The sequence below is a fragment of the Pseudophryne corroboree genome, chromosome 5 (genome assembly GCF_028390025.1).
Source record: "Pseudophryne corroboree isolate aPseCor3 chromosome 5, aPseCor3.hap2, whole genome shotgun sequence".
Taxonomy (NCBI): Eukaryota; Metazoa; Chordata; class Amphibia; order Anura; family Myobatrachidae; genus Pseudophryne; species Pseudophryne corroboree.
The window spans coordinates 149806581-149831991 of NC_086448.1; the positions used below are offsets into that span (position 1 = coordinate 149806581).

The following is a 25411-nucleotide window of genomic DNA, read 5'->3' on the forward strand; positions in this document are numbered from 1 at the left end:
GTTACCTGCAAAACATGCACTGTGTGGGGTCCTGAGGACCGAGTTTGATAACCACTGGTCTAGTGTGTGCCCAGCTTAACACTAGAGAAATATTGTTATGTAAATACAAGACTAGCCACGGAGTAACTGAAACAATAACGGATGCTAAATCACCTGCTTGTTATTTTTGTTGCGATTACTGTCCAGTAATCCTCCGCACCTCCCCAGCGCAGCTAGGTCCTTCATGATCAGATTGAGGGCTTCCTCTTCATCTAAAATAGATTACAACAATTAATTAGCATTAGTATTAAGAGTATTGACCTTTATTTATACAATACCAACATATTACATTTATTGAAGTGTGAATATAGGTTATATTATCAACGTGCCATTGATGTGAGAGGTGAACATTGGCTACGAATGTGCGTGAGGGCCAGCCAACAGACACGCTACAGTGGAGCAGCTCACCGTCAAAGTGACCCTGGGGGCTACCAGACGTGAGTCTAAAACAACAGTTCAGCGAACCATGCCGCCTATTGTGTTCCAAAGCGGTAAACTCTTGCTAGTAGGTGGTGGTCATAATAATGTGATTCGACCATGTGTATATGTATGTATATGTGTATATATATATATATATATATATACACACACACATACATACATATATAGTATGTCCACTTTATATTTATTATATGCACATTTCAATACATGGCGGATCACACTTTTACTTAGTGTAGGATGACAGAATAAAGACTTTGGACCACATGATGGACAAATCTCTGAAAACACTTTTTCAATATGCACAGGTTGTGGAATTATTTCCTGCCTTAGGTCCTCTATGTCTGGCTTTTATGCACTCCCAACATTATGTAAACAGTGTGGTCAAGTTATTTTCTGTTAAATTGGAATAACCCCTTTGATAAATTATTACTATTACTCCCTCCTCAGAAAAGAGCGATGTCTATTCATTATATATTATATTCATTATATTCAGTGACCATTAAACTATGCACAATTGTCAACAGGCCTTAACACAGTGTTTTTTTTCCAGAGATTAAAGATCAGAGCAATTCAGTTATTAAAGGCCATGAATTAATCAGTTAAATTGTTACCTGCCTCCACTTGCGTGGAAATGTTCCTAAATAACCGCCGCATATAATATCTGTCACTCCACAGCAGCAATATTACTGGCATTTCAAACTCCTCTGACTGCCCTAAATGTGGGGACCCGAGGCTGATCTATTCAACTGGCTTTGGTCATGTCTCATTGTTCAAGGTTTCAGGATCTGTGTGGAGAGATTACAGAGAAGCTTCTTATTTATATCCCTTACAGGATATTGGGTATCCTGCCCAAAGGGAATAAATTATATAGCAGTAATAGGAAACGGACCATAACCATCTCCTCAGCGGCCAGGAAGAACGTTCTCCACCTGTGGATTCAGATGACCCCACCCCCTTGGGTCTGCACAAGGAAAATTATTTGATATCATAAGTATGAATGACAGACGTAAACCTGCACCAGACACTACTTTAACACGTGGGAAAGTTTAATTGTTACTCAACCAATCCATATTAGGGAACACTTCTTGAGACGTTTTTACGAAAAACAAGTTTATTTAGACAAGATTACCTTGTAATTATTTTATATGTGATGTTCCCCTACTGACTTCATGTGCCTTTTACAGCTTTCCATTGGGCTAGACGTCTACATTATAGTATCTATCAATGTATGCTGTCATACATTCTATTTTATTCTCTTGTATCTTAACATAACATAACATAAACATATTTTTTACCTCTTTCCTTGAGATATAATGTTAAATTGACATTACTGTTTAGCCCTCCAAGTTGGGTCTTCTAACCTACCTTTGTTATGTAATGTTATCATAACTGTTGTAGAATGTGCAATTGATATCAGCATGAGTAGCTCCAATAAAGAATATCTAATTTTAACTTTAAAGTTTAACCTTAGGATATGGGGAAACTTACGGTAAATGTAGTTATTAATACGTTGGGGGGGGGGGGGGGGGGGGGGGGGGGGGGGGACATGACAAAATTTGTAAAAATGAACAGATCACCCAAAACCTACCCCCCCCCCCTCCCCCCCAAAAAAAGAAAGGAAAAAACAAAGAAGCAGTTTACAATGGTATTTCAGATAAGACGAGGGGCATGGATGATTGTGGTTTTAACAAAGAACACTCCTCTGGACTTTACCCTTCACAACAAAATTGAAGTTTATCCCATAGTCTAGAATTTGGTTTACTTCAAACTACCAGTCATTGCTTAGACAACATGATGGGAATGCAAATGACAACTAGAGGCTTATGGAAGACTACATGAAAGACATGATTAGGAATATGAAGAGAGAATGGCAGTATTCATTTGAATGCAACCAAATTAATCAATTGTATAATTTCTAAGGGTCCAATGAATCTTGGAGCATGCACAGTTAGAGGTTCCGGGTAGATAGCCACAATTTGGTCTCCAGCCACTTAATTTGGCACTGGATGACATTTTCTGTCCAAAAATAACGTATTGCCATCAGATGACCTTTATGAGATTTTCCTTCATATGAGCCAAAGTTTTTGAGCAATTAGAACAAGAGAATCACTTGCAGGAACTTCAGATAAAGAGAGTGAGTTCTAGAGGAACAGGATGACAGCTGTAAATGATGAAAAATGGCGAGGAAGAGGATGATTCTTGGCAACGATTATTGCAAGAAAACTTGGCCCAGTGTAGAAGGTCCACCCAGTATATAAAGGACAGTCCAGAATTATTTACTTATGGTACAACAGGAAGAGAAAAGTAGGATCAGTACTATACACTGATATCATTATCAGCACTTGAACTCAAGATAGAATATAAATTGTATTTAACATGTAAACATCTTTGCATGCTGTTACTATATTATCTGTTAACCATGTTGAACGTATGAGATTGAGACCGTAATATATAGTTAATATACGCCTCATGCAGTCATAGCCATAGCAACCTAAATTTTACAACCGATAAATATTTTGGACACATGATGAAGAATTATGTTATCAGTCCAATGAATCTGTATCTGTACCTACTGTTAATTAACTAACAAACTGCATCAATAATAATGACAGTTCTGCATGCGCAATATTCCATAAGCAGCAACAGATCCTACTAGATCAGTGTTCCCCATCCTTGGCCCTCAAGGCACACCAATGGTCCAGATTTTAGTGATAGCCAGGGCCTTAGCTAGGCATGGGCAGACGGTGCTTTGCCCACAGCGCATTTGCTCTGTGGGCGCACCGTCCATTCCACCCCGACTAACCGCCTTGGTACTGTATGTACTGCTGTAGCACTGTCCTTTGCATTCATCCCTACCTCATGCTGGCGGCGGGCTGGAGAGGAGGACGGAGGAGGATGATATTGACGGTGGCCAGGAGCGGGCACGGGAGAGGAGACCAGCGAGGATGAGGGCGGAGATGAGCAGACACAGGAGCCGGCGAGTGAGCAGCGGGGCAGGCAAGCTACATACTTGCACATGTGAAACCCCCTGCCCGCCAGTATAATGATCCAAGGCTCCCCCTCCCTCCCGCTTACCCTGTCACTTGATCCGTCCCACTGGTGACACTGTGCCAGCCCTTCCCATCCTGTATCTTTCCACTAGCACCACCACGCCGCCTCAGTCACCTCCTTGGCTCCTTGCCCAGCAGTTATGTGTGCACTGTGGTCAGCCTCCTGCCGGGTACAAGGGAGTGTGTGTGACAGACCTCAGCCCCCTTCAGCTCAAACGCTATGCTCAGCTGTCCCTTCAGACAGTAGAGACAGGCACCCTTGCTCTGGTGAGTCCCTCCAGGCCAGTCTACAGTTCTATATGTGTGTGTATGTTTTTTTTATATATATATATATATATATATATATATATATATATACACACACACACATACATAATGTAAATAAAAAAAAGGGGGCTCCAAAAAGGGGACTCTACCTGCCGTAGTGTTTTAGGGGACTCTACCTGCCGTACTGTGTAAAAGGGAACTCTAGCTGGCATAATGTGTAAAGGGGGCTCTACTTGCCGTACTGTGTAAAAGGGGCTCTACCTGGTGTAATCTGTGACAGGGGCTCTACATGGTGTAATGTGTGTATGTGGCGCTACTGTGCAGTGTAATTTGAATAATGGAGACTACTGTACAGCGTAATATGAATTGGTATTATTTTGTGGCTGCGCCCCTTCCCTATGAAGACACACCCCTATATTTTGCCACACGCCTATTTCGCGTACTGGCCCTATTTTAAATATAGGGGGGCACAGATTCAGTTTCTTGTACCCAGCGCTAAAATGTCTAGTTACAGTACTGGTGATAGCCATGCCTGAGCACAAATGATTAAATCAAAATAACTGAGATACTAATTAAGTCACCTGTGCTCAAGTATGGCTAACCTTAAAACCTGGACTGTTAGTGTGCCTTGAGGACCATGGCTGGGAAATACTGTACTAGATGATAAAATACTTGGGTTAGAACTACATAATCTGCACTGAAATATCTGAACTAATATTCTATTTTATTATTGGCAACTCCAGTATTATTGGTGCAGCAGCAGCCTCTACTTATCCTCACATTCCATATAGATTACTGCAATATCCACGCCTTCCTAACTGGAAAGAATAACATAAATATTTCAGTATTTGTGTAACGCTGCAGAATGTGTGTGCGCTATATAGATAATTGTTAATAATCAGTTAATTTTTGTATTGGCTACGCCAATCCTTATGTGCAAAATATCACTATATATATATATATAGATATATATATATATACACACACACACACACACACACACACACACACACACACATAAAATTAATGTATTAAATAAATATTTATTTATTTAATAAAGGTATATTTATTTAGTGCACTCATACCATTGTCTATAGTGACGCCCCTTTGTCTCATTGATTTAGAAATGAATTATTAATATATTTCAGGATAATCAACTTGGGGTTTCTCTATTTAACAAATATTTTCCAGTGCAGTTGTTTCAATATTCTCAAATAAGTCCAACATCTATAGTATTTTTAGATTGTAAGCTCGCAAGAGCAGGGCCTTCTTTCCTCATGTGCTTTAACTTTTCTTACTTACACTATCTTATACTCCATACTCCCTTTGATGGCACCTAACCCCGGGTTTTCTATACCTGTCCTATTTGTCCTGTACTGTAAGTGCGTTTTTTTGTTTGCTCATTTTATTATGTACTGTGTAATGGGCGCTGCGGATCCCTTGTGGCGCCATATAAAGGATAATAATAATAATAATAATAATAATAGTAGCATTAGTAGTAGAATGGGTCATACTGAAAAACTCAGTGACTTCCAGTGTGGGATGGTCCCAGCATATCACCTTATCAGTCAAATGTATACCCAGCTAGAGCTGCTCCGGATATCTGTAAGTGTTGTTATTTTGAAGTGAAAACATCTAGGAGCAACACAACAAAGGCAACATTAAAACAAGAACCATTGGTCGGAGGCTTAATCGATTGGCTTTCCATGGCTGAACAGTAGCACATAAGCCTTGGATCGCCTACATAAAGCCAGACATCGGCTGGAGTTGGAGAAGTGGGAATGTATCCTCTGGAGCAACATGTCATGCTTCACTATCTGGCAGTTTAACTGACAAACCTGTGTTAAGCGCATGCGAGGAGAACACTTCTTGCCTGAACGGGTTCTACCAACTGTAAAGGCTGGTGAGGTCGTGCTTTGAGGAAGTTTTCATAGTTTGTCCTAGGCCCTTCAGTTCCAGTGAAATTATATCTTAAAGCTACGCATACAATGACATTATAGAAGAATATGTGCTGACAACTTTGTGCCAAAAATTTGGGGAAGTCACTTTCCTGTTTCACTATCCCAAAGCCTCCAGGCAAAACATGATGGCCATCAAGAAAACAAAGGTTGTAAAGTTTGTTGTGCAAGAACAAAACCATTGAATACCTGTGGCATGATCTAGAATACTGACTGCAGTGCATACTACTTTTTTCGGTAAATTGCATAATTAAAACTGAATAACTAAAAATGATATTAGCATTTGGATGTTTTGTAAACCTTATTAGACACCATATACATGCATCACAGTATTACACAAGTGCTACAAAGGTCTGCTTCATTAGAGAACATGGGATTTGTCTACGTGATTTCTGGTGTAGTTAAGAAAAAAAACAAGTCTGAACAGTTCCAGGAAAAATCAGACATTTAATTTGTATATTAGTCAAAATCATGTTATTACTTACTAGTGAAAAGAGACGCTGATGATGAAACACACTTCTTCTCTGAAAGTTTTAACTAGCTCCATAAATCATGTAACAAATCCTGATAGACCCTGTTTCAGGCCCACATTATTGTTAGTGCTGCCCTGAAGTCAATACCGGATATGGGCTGGGGGTAATCCATGTACACTCTCTCCCTCTGAAGCCTCCTGAGCAGTGTAGGGCTATTTTCTCTCATTATGGGTTTCTCTGGTCCTCATTAGACCACCTCACTCTTAAAGATGGGTATGGCCCTAAATGGTTGGAACATGTCCCTTCTCTGTCAAAGGAAGAACTTCTCAAGATCTTATTCTAAAGCATGTCCACTTTCCCTTCTGCTACAGTATGTACTCTGAAAGGTTAAGGAATACTTTCCATCTGAGGCCGATATCCTATAAGGTGCAGTGAGTTACCGCACGGTAATAACGTTTTTTTGCCGGATAACGCTGTCAAGCTATCCTATTGCAGCCCATTTTTACCGTGCGCTAACTCACCCGTCATAGGCCGATAACACATGGGATCCATGATAACATCACAGACCCATGTGTTCGAGTCCCATAACGGGTCTCCGGAGTCTGGTTATCGTGGATTCTTCTGCTTCGCGTGCCCCAGAATCCCCCATAATTTACGGATAACGGGTCTAATAGGATAGACCCGCCGGAATCGTTTAGCTGCAGTGAGTTGATTTACTCTCTCATGCAACCTTTTTTGTTTAGTATTTATAAAGCATATGCCATTGTTTTTCATGTGTACAGTAGGTCTTGAAACCTTCTCTGATTAGTACTGCCTCAGTCTGTACTTGTGGAGTGCCGTATATGTTTATGGTTGTGCTTCACCCTGTTCCATGTTTTTTATGTTCTGTATGTCTCCTTTGCCAATATGACCATGACTCTGCCTTGTAATCTAATTTTTTTTTCTCTTGTCTGCTGACTTCACTGATTGTGTGATTTGTGTTCATCCTTGTACTGCTTCAATAAAATATGTAAAAAAAAAATCTATCTGGTTTGGTTTAAATCTTTTGATGCTAGACCACAATGCAAATTTGTTATGGAATACCCATCTATTTGCTTAGGCACTGTCAAGTTCCATTTCCAGAGCACAGTAAATAATTTTCTATACCTTAAAGTAGCAAAAATACATAAAAGGCTGCGTAGCCTGAAGTAAATAAATTGCTGGTTGTCCTCTGGGACCTTGAGGAGAGATGCAATGTAAATAATTTCCGGGATAGTAAAACCACAAGATGCATTTTTTTTCACACAGGGAATGACCCCCTCCAGTGCTTTATTCTCTTTAACCAAAGCAGAACATGCAACTCTATTCCTCTCATATACCTCATATACGAGTCATGTAACTTGTGATATGAAAAGTGTGGGCACTCTTTAGGACACATGCTACTTGCATACCCTCCAACATGACCCATTCCATTAGGTACAAAATGCTCTGTTCCTGGATTTCCTTTTTAGTGGCAGTTACAGAGGTGGGGCTGCAGCACAGACCAAAATTCAAATAGGGGAGCCACACAACTGCCATTGAGTCCTTGCAGGCAATGTTTGGCAGTTGGTGTGGCTCCCCTATCTGAATTTTGGACTGTGCTACCACTGGAAAGGAAGTCCAGGAACAGAGCATTTTGTACCTACTGGAATGGGTCATGTTGGAGGGTATGCATATATTCTCAGAAAATGTAGAACCCTGCTGTATAAACTATACAGTATGTTACAATTAAAACTTAAAATCATTGTCAAAACTAGTTCCAACACAGACATTTTAGCAATACAGGTTGAGTCTCCCATATCAGAAATGCTTGGGACCAGAAGTATTTTGGATATTGGATATTTCCGTATTTTGGAACATCTGCATACCATAATGAGATATCTTTAGGATGGGACTCAAGTCGAAACACAAAATGCATTTACGTTTAATATACACACAGCCTGAAGGTCGTTTTATACAATATTTTTAATAATATTGTGCATTAAACAAAGTTAGTGCACATTGGGGGTGATTCCAAGTTGATCGCAGCAGGATATTTTGTAGCAGTTGGGCAAAACCATGTGCACTGAAGGGGGGGGGGGGGCAGATATAACATTTGCAGAGAGAGTTAGATATGGGTGGGTTATTTTGTTTCTGTGCAGGGTAAATACTGGCTGCTTTATTTTTACACTGCAATTTAGATTGCAGATTGAACTCACCACACCCAAATCTATCTCTCTCTGCACATGTTATATCTGCCCCCCCCTGCAGTGCACATGGTTTTGCCCAACTGCTAAAAAATTTCCTGCTGCGATCAACTTGGAATTACCCCCATTGAACCATCACAAAGCAAAGGAAAGTCTATCTCAGTTGTACTCAAAAAATTATGTACTTCGGAATTTGGATACGAGACTCAACCTGTACTAGTTTTAAAGATACTTACATATTAATGCTTAACATTAAAGAGTCTAACTCATTTGGGGTGGATGACATGGTTAATGTTTCCTGCCTCTTACCACGGTTCAGGAATGGGGAGGGTGGGGGGAAATGGTATGCATCAAAACAACCTCTTCCCTAAACCATAGAAGTAATCAGGAAAACTATCAGGCTCCTCCCCCTTCAGTAGTGTATTCATTTTACTAGTAACTCATTTTGATTTTTAGTTTTAATTGGTATATTCAAATAAAAAAATAAATTTGAAGTCACCAAAGAATTCCATTGAAAGACACTTTAGTCATGCTAAAAAATGACTAGAACTACTACTCGCATAACGTCTATAAGCTATTCTACCCAGTTCCCTCCCTTCTGTACAGTCCACACATAATTTAACACATGTTCTCTTTCTACATTCAGACAACGGACTGACCCCAGGCCAATACTGCTATGTGACTGGATCACGTAGCCCCTCAAGAATCTACAGTATTTCCTATACCCCTATAGATTGGAATCTTACGAGCAGGGCGCTCTTACCTCTTTGTATATCTGTCTACTACTCAATCTCCTCATATAACTGTTTGTTCCCAATTGTAATGTATAAAGGAATATATCTAAAATAGTTAATAAATAAATTTTTTAGGAGATTCTGCTAATGGTGGTCATTCCGAGTTGATCGCTAGCTGCTTTCGGTCACAGTGCGGCGATTAGGTAAAAAAAGCGCCATTTCTGCGCATGCGTATGGTGCGCAGTGCGCACGCGCGACGTACTTTCACACAAGACTATTCAGTTTCACACAAGGTCTAGCGACGCTTTTCAGTCGCACTGCTGGCCGCAGAGTGATTGACAGGAAGTGGGTGTTTCTGGGTGGTAACTGACCGTTTTCGGGGAGTGAGTGAAAAAATGCAGGAGTGGCTGGGGAAACGGAGGCGTGGTTGGCTGAACGCAGGGCGTGTTTGTGACGTCAAAACAGGAACTAAACAGACTGCAGTCATCGCAAGCTAGGAGTAAGCCTCGAACTACTCTGAAACTGCACAATCTTTTTTAGTAGCAATGCTGCGATCCTTTCGGTCACACTTCTGCTAAGCTAAGATACACTCCCAGAGGGCGGCGGCTTAGCGTTTGCACTGCTGCTAAAAGCAGCTAGCGAGCGATCAACTCGGAATGAGGGCCAATATTCATAGACTTTGTGTATTTTAGCACTATTAAAGGAGACTGATTACCTACAAAAGGGTATGGGTCATAGGGTCGACATGCATTAGGTCAACAGTCATTAGGTCGACCACTACTGGTCGACAGTGCCTAAGTCGACATCTGAAATATGTCGACACAGTCATTAGGTCGACATGGAAAAAGGTCGACATGAGGGTTTTGGTTTTTTTACTTTTTTTTGTGTCCTTTTCATCATAAAGTGACGGGAAACCCCAATTAGTGCACCGTGTCCCTTTGCATGCTTCGGGCAAGGTTACTATTCCCAATCGTAGTTCACGTGCATCGTAAAGTATGAAAAAGTTCAAAAAAAGAAAAAGAAGAAAAAAAAGGGTGAAAAACGCATGTCGACATTTTTCCATGTCGGCCTAATGGCCATGTCGACCTAATGCATGTCGACCAATAGTGGTCGACCTAATGACTGTCGACTTAACTGTAGTCGACCTAATGACAGTATCCCCTTACAAAATATGTCCACTATATGTCAGAGAATCAGTACTTTAAAGGTCTCTAATATACATGGCATGGAACAGTGGCTTTGCCAATATCAAGTTTAGTTAACGTGAGGCAATCCAGCTGCAGTGGCACTACACATCCCAGCATGCCCTGCCAGAGTGATCCCATGCCCTAACATCAAAACTGTGGATAGGCATGCAGGGACAGCAGCTGGAGTACCACACATTGCCGACTTCTGCCCTATAGTATAGTTGTGACACCTTTCCTAGCGTAAGTATGTTTGTGAATGTTTTAAAATTAAATTTAAATTTTATTGATGAATTCATAAAACAAACTGCATCAAGTGTTAAATGCCTGATGCTTAAATACCCAGTAAAAGTGAACATCTTTCCTCCTCCTCACATGTAATCACATGAATAGGTTCTGCAACACGAGAACAAGTTCTGTGAGTTAATCTGTCAGTATTGTTATATACTTGGTTGTTGTGGTTCAGGTACACCGCTTTGCAGACGTCATATGGTGATGACAGAAGATAATATGGAAAGATCTCCAACAATCAATCTCTTGCACAACAGCAGCCAGACATTAAATCTCAGCTAGTAGCTCGCTTTTAAAGTAGCCTTGACACATTGTGAGCTGACACAATACTTACAGTGGATATTAAAAGTCTAAACATCATCATTAAAGTTTGTTTTGATGGGAATCGTAGGAGACCTTTTTCCACCTTTAATAATGTGACCTCGAAACTAACAAAGTAAAAAAACAAACAGACCATTTTTAAGAAAATGAAGTAAAAAAAAAAACCAATACATACAACATGCCTTATTAGAGCAGTGAGTCTTTTTCAATAAGTATCTGTCAACTTTTCACACCTGGACTTTTCTATTTTATCCCAGTCCTCCCAGCAAAACAAACTTCAAGGTCCTTCGAACTGTGAGGGGATCTCCTGAGCACAACCCTCTTTAGGTCATTTTAAGATTTTTGTTGTTTATGGGATTTAGGGCTGGGCTCTGACTCTGGGGTAAACACAGGATTTCTAGAGTGGAGAAGTGAGCCAGTGGAGAAGTTGCCCATGGCAACCAATCAGCTGCTCTGTATAGTTTTTTATTTATTTTTTCAGCACAAAATAACATTGTGTCTCATAACTCACAATACACGTGTTCACCAAGTCATTGTATGATCTAAGCCAGGGTTTCTCACACTCAGCCATCAGGTCACGTGCTTAGGATTGATGTTTTATCACTTGCTTAATGATTTGTCATGCCAACATTCCCCCCTTCCTTCTTTTTCTTCTTCCTTTCCACCTTTACCCCTACTAACACGCTCTTCTTTCTCCCTTTTCCCCATTCTGCTCCTCCTCCTCTTTACCTCGCTCATCCATTCTTTATTGCTTTTGTGGTCTTCCTACATCACTTCTATTTAGTGCAACCCCCTCTCAGACATTTTTATTTAGTTCTTATTTTCTTAATAGAATGCCTAGAGATCCATATTCACAAGGAGAGTGGCTCATTATTGATTTTCTGTTCTTGCTGAATGATGTACTGTCAGGCCCTCTCAGAGGTTCACAGAGGCCTGGGAAAATCCAAATTAAGAGCACCCACCCCTCTTTATTAAAAAAAAAAATGCATTCAAAATGTATTTTAAATTAATCTTAATGCTTAACTTTATAAAAATGTATAAATGAAATTCTGTACATATACTTATATACTGGATTAGTGGAAATGTCACATTTCCCCCAGCCCAACCCCTCTGGTACATCCTGTGTACTATTACTCTTTTTTTTTTTTTTTACTTCAAAATGATAAAAACAATAGATAAAAAAATAACTGCAATAAATGAACCATCCCTGTTATTCTGATGGAGCATTTTACAATGTAACACTATTATTAATGATATACCAAATGTTAATGCTGTAACTCAAGTTATTGATTCATTTGTTCATGTTATCTATAGGTAATTATTATGGCTACTATATAAAGGTACATCTTTTCAGATAATTCTTCTGAGACTGTATTTGAGGAGAGGCTGCAATACGAGCGCCGAAGAGGAGAAAGAAGAACTTGACAGCAAACTCATGAACATTCATCAAGGAGAAACATTTACTCGTCTATGGTGATCTCAAAGGAAGGACAGAGACAGAAGTCATTCTCCTCTTCCTTCTCCTGATACAACAACGACAGGCAGACCAAGCCCAGATCACCTCCCTGGGCTAAGTCATCTTCATCTAACCTACCAGCAACCAGCAGACAACGGACATGATTTCCCAGCCATGGAGGTAGAGTTCAGAGGGCATAATCTACCAACCATGCTGGCAGAGATCAATGGGCAGAATCTCTTAGTCATGGAGGGAGAGATCAGCAGATTCCCATTTTACCTTGCTGCAGAGGATGAAGCGACACAATCGTGTGTGATTTGTTTAATGGAGTACGAAAATGGAGAGCGGGTGACTGTCTTGCCCTGCAGCCACAAATATCATACAAGCTGCATATGTCAGTGGACTGATACAAATCCCAGCTGTCCTGTGTACCGCAGAGAGTGCATCGCAAGGCCGGTCATGTGTCGGGTCTCCCGAGTACGGCAGGAAGATGAAGATCTACATCACCGTACATTGTGTTATTTCTCTCCCCTCAGCTGTTATCTTCTCTCTTCCATATTTCCCAGTTTCTTTTCCTTCCCCTCTTCTCTCGATTCCATATTATCCCCACTTATCTGTGCAATCCCATCAGAATTCAAGCAACTGCTATCACCTATGCCCTCCTCCCACCTTCCTGCGGCCTAGGGCGGACGTACTCACAGCCTCAATTAGCATACTGGGCCTGATTCATGCCCTTACGCTGTAGTGGTGCATGTAGCAAAGTACTGATGTTCAGTACCTTGCGCATGTGTCGGATCCATACTTCGCATGTGCAGAACAGGTCCATGACGTTGGTTGTACTACAGCATCAGATTGTCAGTGACTGAAAGTCTGATGCTGCTTGAGGGCATGGGGGCAGGGGGGGAGGGGCAACGTGCAGCTCATGAAGGCAGTTTTTGGTGTATGTTTATCTCTGTCTGAGACATGCTTTTTTAGGTTGGCCTTTGTCATAGCCTTCCAGTGAGCGTTTCGGGTTGGGGAGATTGATGCTTCATCTGGAACGGCGGTTTCAACTTTGCTTTCATTCATGTTTCGATTCAGGAATGTGTGATGTTTACCAAGGTGAAATGTTTCATGACCGTCCAGCTCAGTAGGTGACGATGGGAGTTTTCATTGGAGCACTGACCAGATCGCAGAATTTGTCCGGGGGTCTTGGTGGTGTGTGAGGCTCTGCCCAGATATTGCGGGAGTATGGTTGGAGGCACATTCATGCGTCACCAGTTACTAGCTAGCAATTTGGATGGGTTTTGGAGCATTGCATCTTGGTGCTGGGTCGTTCGCCTGTCGACTGTGGATCACACTCATTTCGCATTGGCACCACTGTAGCTGACACTGTGGTGGGCTTGTCCTTGATCATAATTTAGGTGCTTGTCAGATGGAAGTCTGGGTGTACAAAAGATACACTGCACTACAGTCTGGCTTTTAATCCTTACTGGAGGACTAGCTACTGGCCACCTTTGGTGGGAGTCTATGAGGAATTTTTGTTTTACTACCAGTTCTTAACCTAGACTTAAGCCGGCTGGTGGAAGTTTTGTGTTTCTGCCTTTGAGTCAAGAAAGGATCCCTCCCCTGTCACCAAATTAAGCCCCATACATTTAGTGCTGTTAGACAGTGGTTGCTGCGGTTTTGCTTGGTTTGGTTTGTTGGTTGACCAGGTTCTGCGGTCAGTTCATTTACTTTACAGATATTTGTCTATATCAGTGATGGCTAACCTTGACACCCCAGCTGTTGTTGAACTACACATCCCAGCATGCCCTGCTTCAGTTTTAGCATGGCCAAATAGCAAAACTGCAGCATGGCATGCTGGGATGTGTAGTTCAACAACAGCTGGAGTGTCAAGGTTAGCCATCACTGGTCTATATTCTCCGTAAAGCTACTCATTCTAGTGACTTTTTATATGGGTTTTGGGTCAGTCACGTGTTTTGGGCATCCCGTCAAGTAGCGGTGTTGGCTTCAGATGAGTTCCCAGGAGTTGAGTGTAGTGCAGTTGATAGGTCATAAAGAAATGTATTGGGAGACATTTCCTGGCATTTTTGTTTGTTTACCCATTGTTCTGCATAGTCCATATTGAGGGTAACAGTATCATTACGTGCTTGTCTTTGGATTTGAGGTTGGTGATTAGGTGAGAGCTATTAAGCCTGGCCCTACTGATTTTTGCGAGGCGCAAGGTCAAAGCTTTAGTTGGGTGAGCGATGGAGGTGAGAGGTGGTGTGGTAGTAGGTTATCATGTTATCACTTAGGGGTGTAGTATGTGATCAACCTGAAGACCACCCCCTGTTTAAGTCAGCTGGTTTTGGGCACGTTAGTGTGCATCTTACTGGTGGCAGGGTTTGATAATTTTTATATAGTATCGGTTTGGAGGTTTCAGGTTTGGTCTGGTATGGTGGCAGATGTGGTTCTTAGGGAACCAGGTGTTGGTCAGGTTCAAAACAGCCTTGTGATTTTAAAGGTAGTTGTATAATTTCCCTGGGGTGCAGCCCATGCCATGGAGGAGGCTAGGTGTGGATATCAGTTTCGTTAAAGGGCACCACCGGACCAGGGGGTTCTTTTGCCTCTCTGAGCATGGGTTAGCGCCTCAAGTTGATAGCAAAGGAGGCAGTTGGCCTTATCTGTTTGTTATGTTGCCCCCGTAAGGGGCTGGGCAGATGGTCTTTCCCTTGTGAGTTGTTGTTCCCGTAAGGGGATGGGCAGGTGGCCTTTCTCCTTATGAGTTGTCTGCCGGGATGGGGGCAGGTAGCCTCATCCTTACAAATTTTGGGCAGTTACCTTATTAGGGCTGTTGTGTTAACAAGTTATTGCTTTAACTAGGCCGTTCTTCCCTTGCCACCATACCCAATTTGAAGTTAAAACTTTAAATCCTTTCAAATAAAAAGCTGACCCCTTTCACGCCAATTCAGTTGTTGAGTCTTTATTTCTTATATATAGATTGAGTTTTGTGAATTAAGCAAGGAGTGCATCAGCCGATAGAGATTACTGTTCTTCTGCGGCCATAGCTGTTTCATGCAGCTATTGTGTGGCACTGCTCCACTGGGTATGGGTCATTAGGTCGACAAGATTTAGGTCGACAGTCATTATGTCGCCCACTATTGGTCAACATGCACTAGATCGACAGGGTGACTAGGTCGACATGGAAAAATGTCGACATGAGTTTATTTACTTTTTTTGGTGTCGTTTTTTTTGTAAAGTGACGGGCAACCCCAATTAGTGTACCGTGTCCCCTCGCCATGCTTCGGGCAAGGTGCCTTGCTCTGTTACCACTGCTACCAAGGTGCCTTGCTCTGCTACCACTGCGCTCGGCACAGGTTACCGTTCCCAATTGTAGTCCACGTGGATCGTAAAGTATGAAAAAGTTAAAAAAATTAAAAAGAATGTGAAAAACTCATGTTGACCTTTATCCATGTCGACCTAATGACCATGTCGACCAATAGTGGTCGACCTAATGACTGTTGACCTAATGACCGTAAGCCGCTCCACTTGAAGTAAGGCGAGGTCTCCTGCTCTTGAGAGGGGACCTGGCCTTGTCAATTCTGGTAAGTTAAGGGTTGGTGTGTACCCCATAGTCCAGCTTGAACCAGGGTGTACAATACAAGTATATTGTGTGATTTTTTTTTCTGTGACTGACTGTCTGCAATGCTTTTTTGGTCCCCAAGGTTTTTTTTTTTTCAATACAACTTTGACATTAATTGGCAATTACATTGTGTGTGTCTATTACAGCAGGGATAAGAGGGAATGTGGTTAACGGTTATGGTTTTAGCTAAGACCTGTTTAAAGCCCATCAACTCATAGGAAGCTTATTTATATGGCACCACAAGGGTTTGTATAGGAGTTAAACATAGAACACTTTACATGGGTACAGACTAATAGTCCAGGGTTGCAGGGGAGATAACCTGAGGTGTACTGTAAGTAGCAAGAGGTGATCTGGGAGAAGCAGTGGAGGGGTCACTGGCAGAGCCAAGTGGGTGGGAGTGTAAGTTGAGATGTGACAGGATATGCAGGGAGAAGAGTAGTTAAGGGCTTTGTAGGCGAGTAAGAGGCGTTTGAATATGACTCTGTGTGGTATAGGGAACCAATGGAGTAACTGGCTCAGGTGAGCAACAGGGGTAGAATAACCAGAGAAAAATAGGTGAGCAGGAGAGATAAGGGTAGACTGAAAGGGATGAGATGTTAGGTTGGAACAAAAGGAATATATTACAGTAATCCAGCGAGGAGATGATAAGGTTGTGAATAAGGTTTTTATTTGCGGTTTCCAAGGTGAGAAATAGCCCAATACATAAGCTATTACAGAGGTGGAACCAGCAGGATTGGGAAACAAATTGAATGTGAGGCGAGAATGAGAGAGCAGAGTTTCATCAGCATCAATGTGGTCAGGCGCAAACGCAGAATTTTTAGAGAGGGGTTTCCAAATACAATCCACAATCTCCCGCTCTGCGGAACATTGGAGCAAGTGCAGGAGTCTTGCAGAGCGGTAGAAGAACCTAGTAGTGACCCTGGACATGAATGTACACATTGGTCTTTTTATACACAGGATACAATAATACTGTATGCTATGGGCCCTACACACTCATCGATCCGCCGCCAAGCTGCCTGACGGCGGATACAGCCGACTCTGTGGCGGGGGGAGGAGACGGGGGGAGTGAAGTTTCTTCACTTCTCCCCATCACCCGGCTCCACAGCAGTGCATGCTACTATGGACAGGATTGTCCATAGTGGCCTGCATGCATAAATTACCCGGCACCAACAATTAACAAGCGCGGGGCCGCGCATTGTTAATCATTGGTGCCTACACACTGCACAATATGAACGAGTTCTCGTTCATTAATGAACGAGAATGTTCATATTGTGGAGTGAGATCTGTAAGTGTGTAGGGCCCATAACACTATAGATGGGACACAGGGCCGGTTCGAGGGCCCTCGGCGGCCCGGGCAGGGAATGGGGGCGTGGCTTAATACAGGGGACGTGGCCAGTCACGCCCCCTGTACAGTAGTAGCGTCTAGTTCCCTTCGCGGAGAGGACCTTTGCTGTGCGGTGCGCGATGACGTCATCGCGCACCGCTCAGCAAAGGTCCTCTCCGCGAAGGGAAACTAGATGCTACGCGTCTAGTTCCCTTCACAGGGGACCACAGCCGGGACCACAGCCGCAGAGCCGGGGGACACAGCGGGCAGCGGAGGGCACAGCAGTGGCGGATCTTGCCATGGTGCAGCGCCCTCCGGAAGGCGGCGCCCCGGGCAAAAGTCCTGCTTGCCCGTGGCAAGATCCGCTACTGATGGGACATATAAAACAGTAAAAAGTCAGGAAAAAGGTTAAACTTAAATACTAAGACATAACAGAACCAGTAGGAGACAGAACTGCATTTGTCTAAGCACATTCTTCCACCTCATGCTAACGCATCTGACTCATCTTCCTGGTAGCTACTCTCTGGTCCACTACACTGATTGTGGGCTCAGATCCCTTAAACTGCATGTTGGAAGCTCTAGAAATTGTATTATATACCATTGCTAGTGTTGTCATAATTTGAGCTGCTGGCCAAGAGGAGGGAGGTTTCCTGGCAACTAGAAGCCCCTAAACACTAGAAGCCCTTCAACACTACCCCCCACCCCAGGGGGTGGTGGCCTATGAGACTGGGCCATTCAAATACTTTATCTTTCTCTCTGAAGACATTCCCGAGATGACTCAGACATGTGCCTTTTATCATGACTATTTTGGAAAATGAAATTTATCTTCAGCTTTTTGACAGAGGCCAGATTTTATGCAAAAACATCTTGATGTTTGGATCTGTCCATTGTGCACTTTATTAATACTATCTATGCCGCAGCTGAAGAGAAGCTACCTCATACTATGATGCTGCCTCCACCATGCTTCACATGAAGTTTGGTGTTCTTTGGGTGATGCTTTGTTGTCTTTGACCAAACATCTCTTTTACAATTTATAGCAAAATATTCAGCCTTAGTCTCAACAGAGTGAAATGGAATAAGTCTGTGCTATATAAATAACTGATAATAAATAAAATTTAGATGGGCTTAGATTTTCTTTCTTTTTTTTGTGAGAAATGACTACTATCTCACCACCCCACCCCATAAGCTCAGATACAGGAGATGCATGTGACCAGCTACTGCCAGAACTGCCTGCAGCCGCTTTAATGTTGCTGTAGGCCTCTTGGCAGCTTCCATGATTGGTTTTACTCTTGTCATATCGTCAACTTTGGAGGGACATCCTGATATTGGCAATGTCTCTGTTCTGCCATATTTGTTACTGACAATAGTCTTCACAGTGTCCCATGGGTACACGTTATGCCCTCTGAAATAATTTTTTACCCCTCTCTATATTGGCACTTTTCAACAATGAAATTGCAATGAATTCCTACTGTAACAGCTGATTGAAATATGGGATTAATCACAGGCAGGTGCATATTAGCTACCTTAGAATATGCTTGTGACTTTAACTGATGAACTTAGCTAGAGTCCCAGCATGAAATGGTGTGCAGACTTATGCAACCAGGGTAATGTATGTTTTGTATCTCATGTCTTACACAAAATATATACGAGTATATATATTTTTGAACTTCTATTTTTCTGGTTGCAGGGTCACATTAAAAGTGGGGAAAAAAATGGTGTGTAAGGGTTCGGTATGTGTCAAAATCCTGACATTTAAAATACAGACAAGGCCAAAATACCGACATTTAAAATGTCGACAGGTCAGAAAGTCGGCACATGTTTTTCAATTTTTTAACTGAAACCGACTTAATCATACTTTACCATCTCAGAGGACCTGGAGGGGGAATATAATAGTCTTCCGAGCGCAGCGAGACACCGTGCCCGAAGCAAGGGGACGCGGTACACTTATATGGTGTCCATGACGACATATGTCGACATACACACACACAAAAAAAACAATGCAAAACTTGTGTCACCTTTTTTACCTGTTGACATTTTAAATGTCGGTATTTTTACCTTGTCGGTATTTTAAATGTCGGTATTTTGACCATGACGGTATTGTGACCTCGGCGGGATTTTGACCGTCAGTCAATTGTTGTCGGGATTTTGATTGTAGGTATTTCATACTAAACCCGTTCCTAGTGGATTGATAGTCTTGGCATTGGTGCAGCCTCCTATGCTTCAGCAATAGATATAATTTCATTTGGCAAAAATAACCTTCAAGCAGAGTGTTTTTTGATTGGTTTGTCATTAATTTCGTTCACACTACTTTGTGTGTTGCATTAATATTTCATAGTAAACAACTTATTAGACTCTGCTGGTTCTGGAATCTTCTATCAGCCTGCTTACCAATGCTGTACACGCTGGTCACATGTCATGAGCATGGCGTGAACATCTGTACAAGCATGTTTTGATAGGCGTGTTGTGAAATAATCTCACGGGAGCGACATTACAGACTCAGTGTACGAGAAAACATCTGTTTGCAGTTACCAATTGCATTTAAATGGGAAAATGAGACACCAAATTCAAGAGGGAAATTAAGATTAGGTAAAAGCACTAAATTATAGCATAGGAAATTCCATGTTTTCATATTTTTTGTTATATCATTTATGTTGCACAATGACCAGAAAAGTGTAACACCTAATTACAGAGATGTCACTGTATTCAGCCTGCTAACTGGTATAGTCAGTTTATGATACATGGAGACCATCTTATCTTGGTGTGTTGTCTGGTTACACCAGATCAGCCATATAGATCGGGGTGACATACAGTATGAATCACAAATGCAGAGTGGCTGTAACGTCCCATGCCTAGTAACATTGCAGACATACATCCGACTTTGGGGCTAATTCAGAGTTGATCGCAACAGCAAATTTGTTACCAGTTGGGCAAAACCATGTGCACTGCAGGGGGGGCAGATGTAACATTTGCAGAGAGAGTTAGATTCGGGTGGGTTATTTTGTTTCTGTGCAGGGTAAAACAGGATTTTAATACCGACCGGAAAATACTTTTCTCCTAGTCCGTAGAGGATGCTGGGGTCCACTTATTGACCATGGGGTATAGACGGTTCCGCAGGAGCCATGGGCACTCTTAAGACTTTTCAATGGGTGTGAACTGGCTCCTCCCTCTATGCCCCTCCTCCAGACTTCAGTTATAGGAACTGTGCCCAGGAAGACGGACATTTCGGGGAAAGGATTTACTTTAACACTAATGGTAAGATACATACCAGCTCACACCTCAACCATGCCGCACACATGGCAATCAACATAACACACGCCAACAGGCATGAACCAATTGCAGCAACATGCTGAAAGTAACATAACACAACCTGTGTATAACTAAACTGCAGGTAGAGTACGCACTGGGACGGGCGCTCAGCTTCCTCTACGGACTAGGACAGTGTTTCCCAACCGCGGTCCTCAAGGCACACTAACAGTCCTGGTTTTAGTGATATCCAGGCTTGAACCAAGGTGACTTAATTAGTAGCTCAGTTATTTTGATTTAACCATCTGTGCTGAAGCCTGGAGATCACTAAAACCTGCACTGTTGGTGTGCCTTGAGGACCGTGGTTGGGAATGCCTGGACTAGGAGAAAAGGATTTACCGGTAGGTATTAAAATCCTGTTTTCTCATACATCCTAGAGGATGCTGGGGTCCACTTATTGACCATGGGGTTTATACCAAAGCTCCAGTACGGGTGGGAGAGTGCGGAGGACCCTGCAGCACCGATTGACCGAACTTGAGGTCTTCATCGGCCAGGGTATCAAACTTATAGAATTTTGCAAATGTGTTTGACCCCGACCAAGTAGCTGCTTGGCAAAGCTGTAATGCCGAGACCCCCCGGGCAGATACCCAGGATGAGCCCACCTTCCTAGTGGAATGGGCCTTCACCGACTTCGGCAACGGCAATCCAGCCGTAGTATGAGCTTGCTGTATCGTATCTCTGATCCAACGCGCAAAAGTCTGCTTGGAAGCAGGATACCCAATCTTGCTGGGAGCATACAGGACAAACAGACTCTGTTTTCCGAATTCGAGCTGTTCTAGCGACATAAATTTTCAAAGCTCTAGCCACATCTAGAGACTTTGACTCAGTGAACGTGTCAGTAACTAGTGGCACCACAATAGGTTGGTTTATGTGGAAAGAAGAAACCACCTTTGGAAGAAAATGTTGGTTAGTTCGCAACTCTGACCTATCTTCATGGAAGACCAGGTAAGGGCTCTTGCGAGACAAGGCCCCTAATTCCGACACCCGCCGTGCGGATGCCAATGCCAAAAGCATCACCACTTATCAAGTGAGAAACTTCAACTCTATCTCTCGTAGAGGCTCAAACCAATCCGATTGAAGGAACTGCAACACCACATTAAGGTCCCATGGTGCCACCGGAGGCACAAATGGAAGCTGGATGTGCAGAACGCCTTTTACGAAGGTCTGAACCTCTGGAAGAGAGGCCAATTGTTTTTGGAAGAACACAGACAAGGCCGAAATCTGGACCTTGATTGACCCCAATCGGAGGCCCGCCTCCACACCAGCCTGCAGAAAATGGAGAAAACGTCCCAAGTGAAACTCTGCCGTAGGAGCCTTCTTGGATTCACACCAAGACACATATTTTCTCCTAATACAGTGGTAATGTTTCGACGTTACTCCTTTCCTGGCCTGACTAAGTGTGGGAATGACTTCTTTCGGAATACCCTTACGGGCTAGGATCCGGCGCTCAACAGCCATGCCGTCAAACGCAGCCGCGGTAAGTCATGATACACGCACGGCCCCTGCTGCAGCAAGTCCTCGCGACTGGATCTGCACGGGATGATCTTGAAGAAGATGTACCGCATGTCGAAGGCCGTTGTAAATGGCTCTCAATTCCAGCACGTTTATGTGAAGGCAGGCTTCCTGACTTGACCATTTTCCTTGGAAGCTTTCCCCCTGAGTGACAGCTCCCAAGCCTCGGAGTCTTGCATCCGTGGTTACCAGGACCCAGTCCTGAATCCCGAATCTGCGTCCCTCTAGTAAGTGCGGACTGTGTAGCCACCACAGGAGTGAAATCCTGGCTTTTGATGACAGGACAATTTTCCGGTGCATGTGAAGGTGGGATCCCGACCACTTGTCCAACAGGTCCCACTGGAATACTCTGGCATGGAACCTGCCAAACTGTATGGCCTCGTAGGCCGCCACCATCTTCCCCAACAACCGAATGCACTGATGGATCGACACACTGGATGGTTTCAATAACTGTTTTACCATTTTCTGGATTTCCAGAGCCTTTTCCACCGGAAGAAATACTCTCAGAACTTCCGTGTCCAGAATCATCCCGAGAAAAGACAATCTTGTTGTCGGTTCCAGTTTTGACTTTGGATAATTTATGATCCAACCATGTTGTTGGAGTGTCGACAGGAAGAGCGCAATGTTTTTTAACAACTGCTCCCTGGATCTCGCCTTTATCAGGAGATCATCCAGATAAGGAATTAGAAACAACAAAACCAAAGTGTCTGGCGCTGAATAATATGTACTTAATCTCTTAAAAAAGATAGAGGACAACCTATAAATCGGCTGCCTTCCCAATGTGGACCTGGGGATCCACCCAACATGCAATATGCAACCAAGAAAAAATAGGTAAAGGCGCACAGATAAATAGAAAAACCGACTGCTGTTTTGATACAAATTATAAATTTATTGCTAATTAGATGTAAAATCTTAAAGTACACACAATAAAACAAAATTGGTATATTTACCATACGACCAACAAGTAATAAGTATTAATCCCGCATGATGTTAAGAATCCATACAGGCTAATGATTAATTAGTGAATTACTCCTTCAAAAAAATCACTTGACCACATGCACCTAATCTAAAAAGTGGTAATTCTCCTCCAACAGATAGAGCCAGATTCCATGCACATATGTATAGAGTTGAAATGATTTTTAGTCCCAAGCAAAGACTGTTAGTTGTGCAAAGATTAGAGCATAAAGAGAGTTTAGTTGCATGCACCTATGTAATTGAAGAATAGCAGGATAGTTCTCCTTCAGCTAAATTAGTTTGATTTCATGCGCACATGTAAACATTGGCTCAAACACCAGCTTAACACTGATTCAAGCTGGAATGATCACAGGATTTAGAGTGTGCATACACCACTTAGAGAAGGGTGTTACTGGTTATGAAGGTGTTGGGGATACTTCACCCATATGTGAATCTCAGGAGCGCTCCTATAATACAGATGCCCGTGTGTCCTCCTAGTTGTTCCTCCTGCCTGGTTCCCAATGGCCGGGGTCCTGATGTCTGATGCAGGGGATGGAGGGGTTGTAGCTGTATCCACGGGATCGTGTATAACCACGGCAGCTGTGGGATGGTGGAAACGCCAGTGTATGCCGCGTGCTGCGGCTTCCGGATCTGCGTTCCACTTGCGGTTCACTTGCAAATGAGTCACCTGACGCGTTTCTCCGCCCACAAAGATGGCGGTTTCATCCTGAGATTCACATATGGGTGAAGTATCCCCAACACCTTCATAACCAGTAACACCCTTCTCTAAGTGGTGTATGCACACTCTAAATCCTGTGATCATTCCAGCTTGAATCAGTGTTAAGCTGGTGTTTGAGCCAATGTTTACATGTGCGCATGAAATCAAACTAATTTAGCTGAAGGAGAACTATCCTGCTATTCTTCAATTACATAGGTGCATGCAACTAAACTCTCTTTATGCTCTAATCTTTGCACAACCAGTCTTTGCTTGGGACTAAAAATCATTTCAACTCTATACATATGTGCATGGAATCTGGCTCTATCTGTTGGAGGAGAATTACCACTTTTTAGATTAGGTGCATGTGGTCAAGTGATTTTTTTGAAGGAGTAATTCACTAATTAATCATTAGCCTGTGTGGATTCTTAACATCATGCGGGATTAATACTTATTACTTGTTGGTCGTATGGTAAATATACCAATTTTGTTTTATTGTGTGTATTTTAAGATTTTACATCTAATTAGCAATAAATTTATAATTTGTATCAAAACAGCAGTCGGTTTTTCTATTTATCTGTGCGCCTTTACCTATTTTTTCTTAGATAAGGAATTATATTGACTCCCTTTTGACGAAGGAGGACCATCATCTCCGCCATCACCTTGGTGAATACCCTCGGCGCCGTGGAGAGACCGAAAGGTAACGTCTGAAACTGGTAATGGCAATCCTGAACTGCAAATCTCAGATAAGCCTGGTGAGGAGGATAAATGGGAACATGCAGGTAAGCATTCTTGATGTCTACCAACACCATGTAATCCTCCTCCTCCAGACTGGAAATCACTACCCGGAGTGATTCCATCTTGAACTTGAACCGTTTCAAGTAGAGATTCAAACTTTTTAGGTTCAGGATCGGTCTGACCGAGCTGTCCGGCTTCGGAACTACAAAGAGGCTTCAATAAAACCCCCCCCCTTGTTGCGGCAAAGGTACCAGGACTACGACCTGATCCTGACATAATTTTTGGATTGCCGCGGTCACTGCTTCTCTTTCTGGAAGAGAAACTGGCAAGGCTGATTTGAAAAAACGGCATGGGGGAACGTCTTGAAACTCCAGTTTGTATCCCTGGGATACTATTTGCAATACCCAGGGATCCAGGCCAGACAGAATCCAACCTTGGCTGAACAGTTTGAGACGTGCCCCCACCCGAGCGGTCTCCCGCAAGGGAGTTCCAGCGTCATGTTGAAGATTTGGCAGAGGTAGGTGTATACTTCTGCTCCTGGGAACCTGGAGCCACTGTGGGCTTCCTTCCCCTTCCGGCAAAAAAAGGGGAACCTCTCGCTCTTTTGTATTTATTGGGCCAAAAGGACTGCATGTGTGTGGGATAGGTCTTTTTTGCCGGTGCAGGCGCAGAGGGCAAAAACGTTGACTTACCTGCGGTAGCCGGCAAGACTAACACATCCAGACCATCGCCAAATAAGGTCTCACCTTTATACGGGAGAGCCTCTATGTTTCTTTTGGAATCCGCATCCGCGTTCCACTGGCGAATCCACAATGCCCGCCTAGCTGATACTGCCATGGT

General features: G+C 42.9%; 1 protein-coding gene across 8 annotated transcripts in view; it reads right to left on the reverse strand.

The window, feature by feature from the left end:
* Positions 1-25411, reverse strand: part of LOC134927404 (mitogen-activated protein kinase kinase kinase 3-like) — a 261260-nt gene that overhangs the window by 126245 nt on the left and 109604 nt on the right. For 6 of the 8 annotated variants that reach the window (XM_063921804.1, XM_063921803.1, XM_063921810.1 and 3 more), the window contains one exon: positions 154-251. In XM_063921804.1, coding sequence (XP_063777874.1) covers positions 154-251 — 98 coding nt within the window. Of the gene's footprint in view, positions 1-153; positions 252-1091; positions 1266-25411 lie in introns of all 8 variants that reach the window. The other 2 variants (XM_063921805.1, XM_063921806.1) reach the window with 1 other exon arrangement.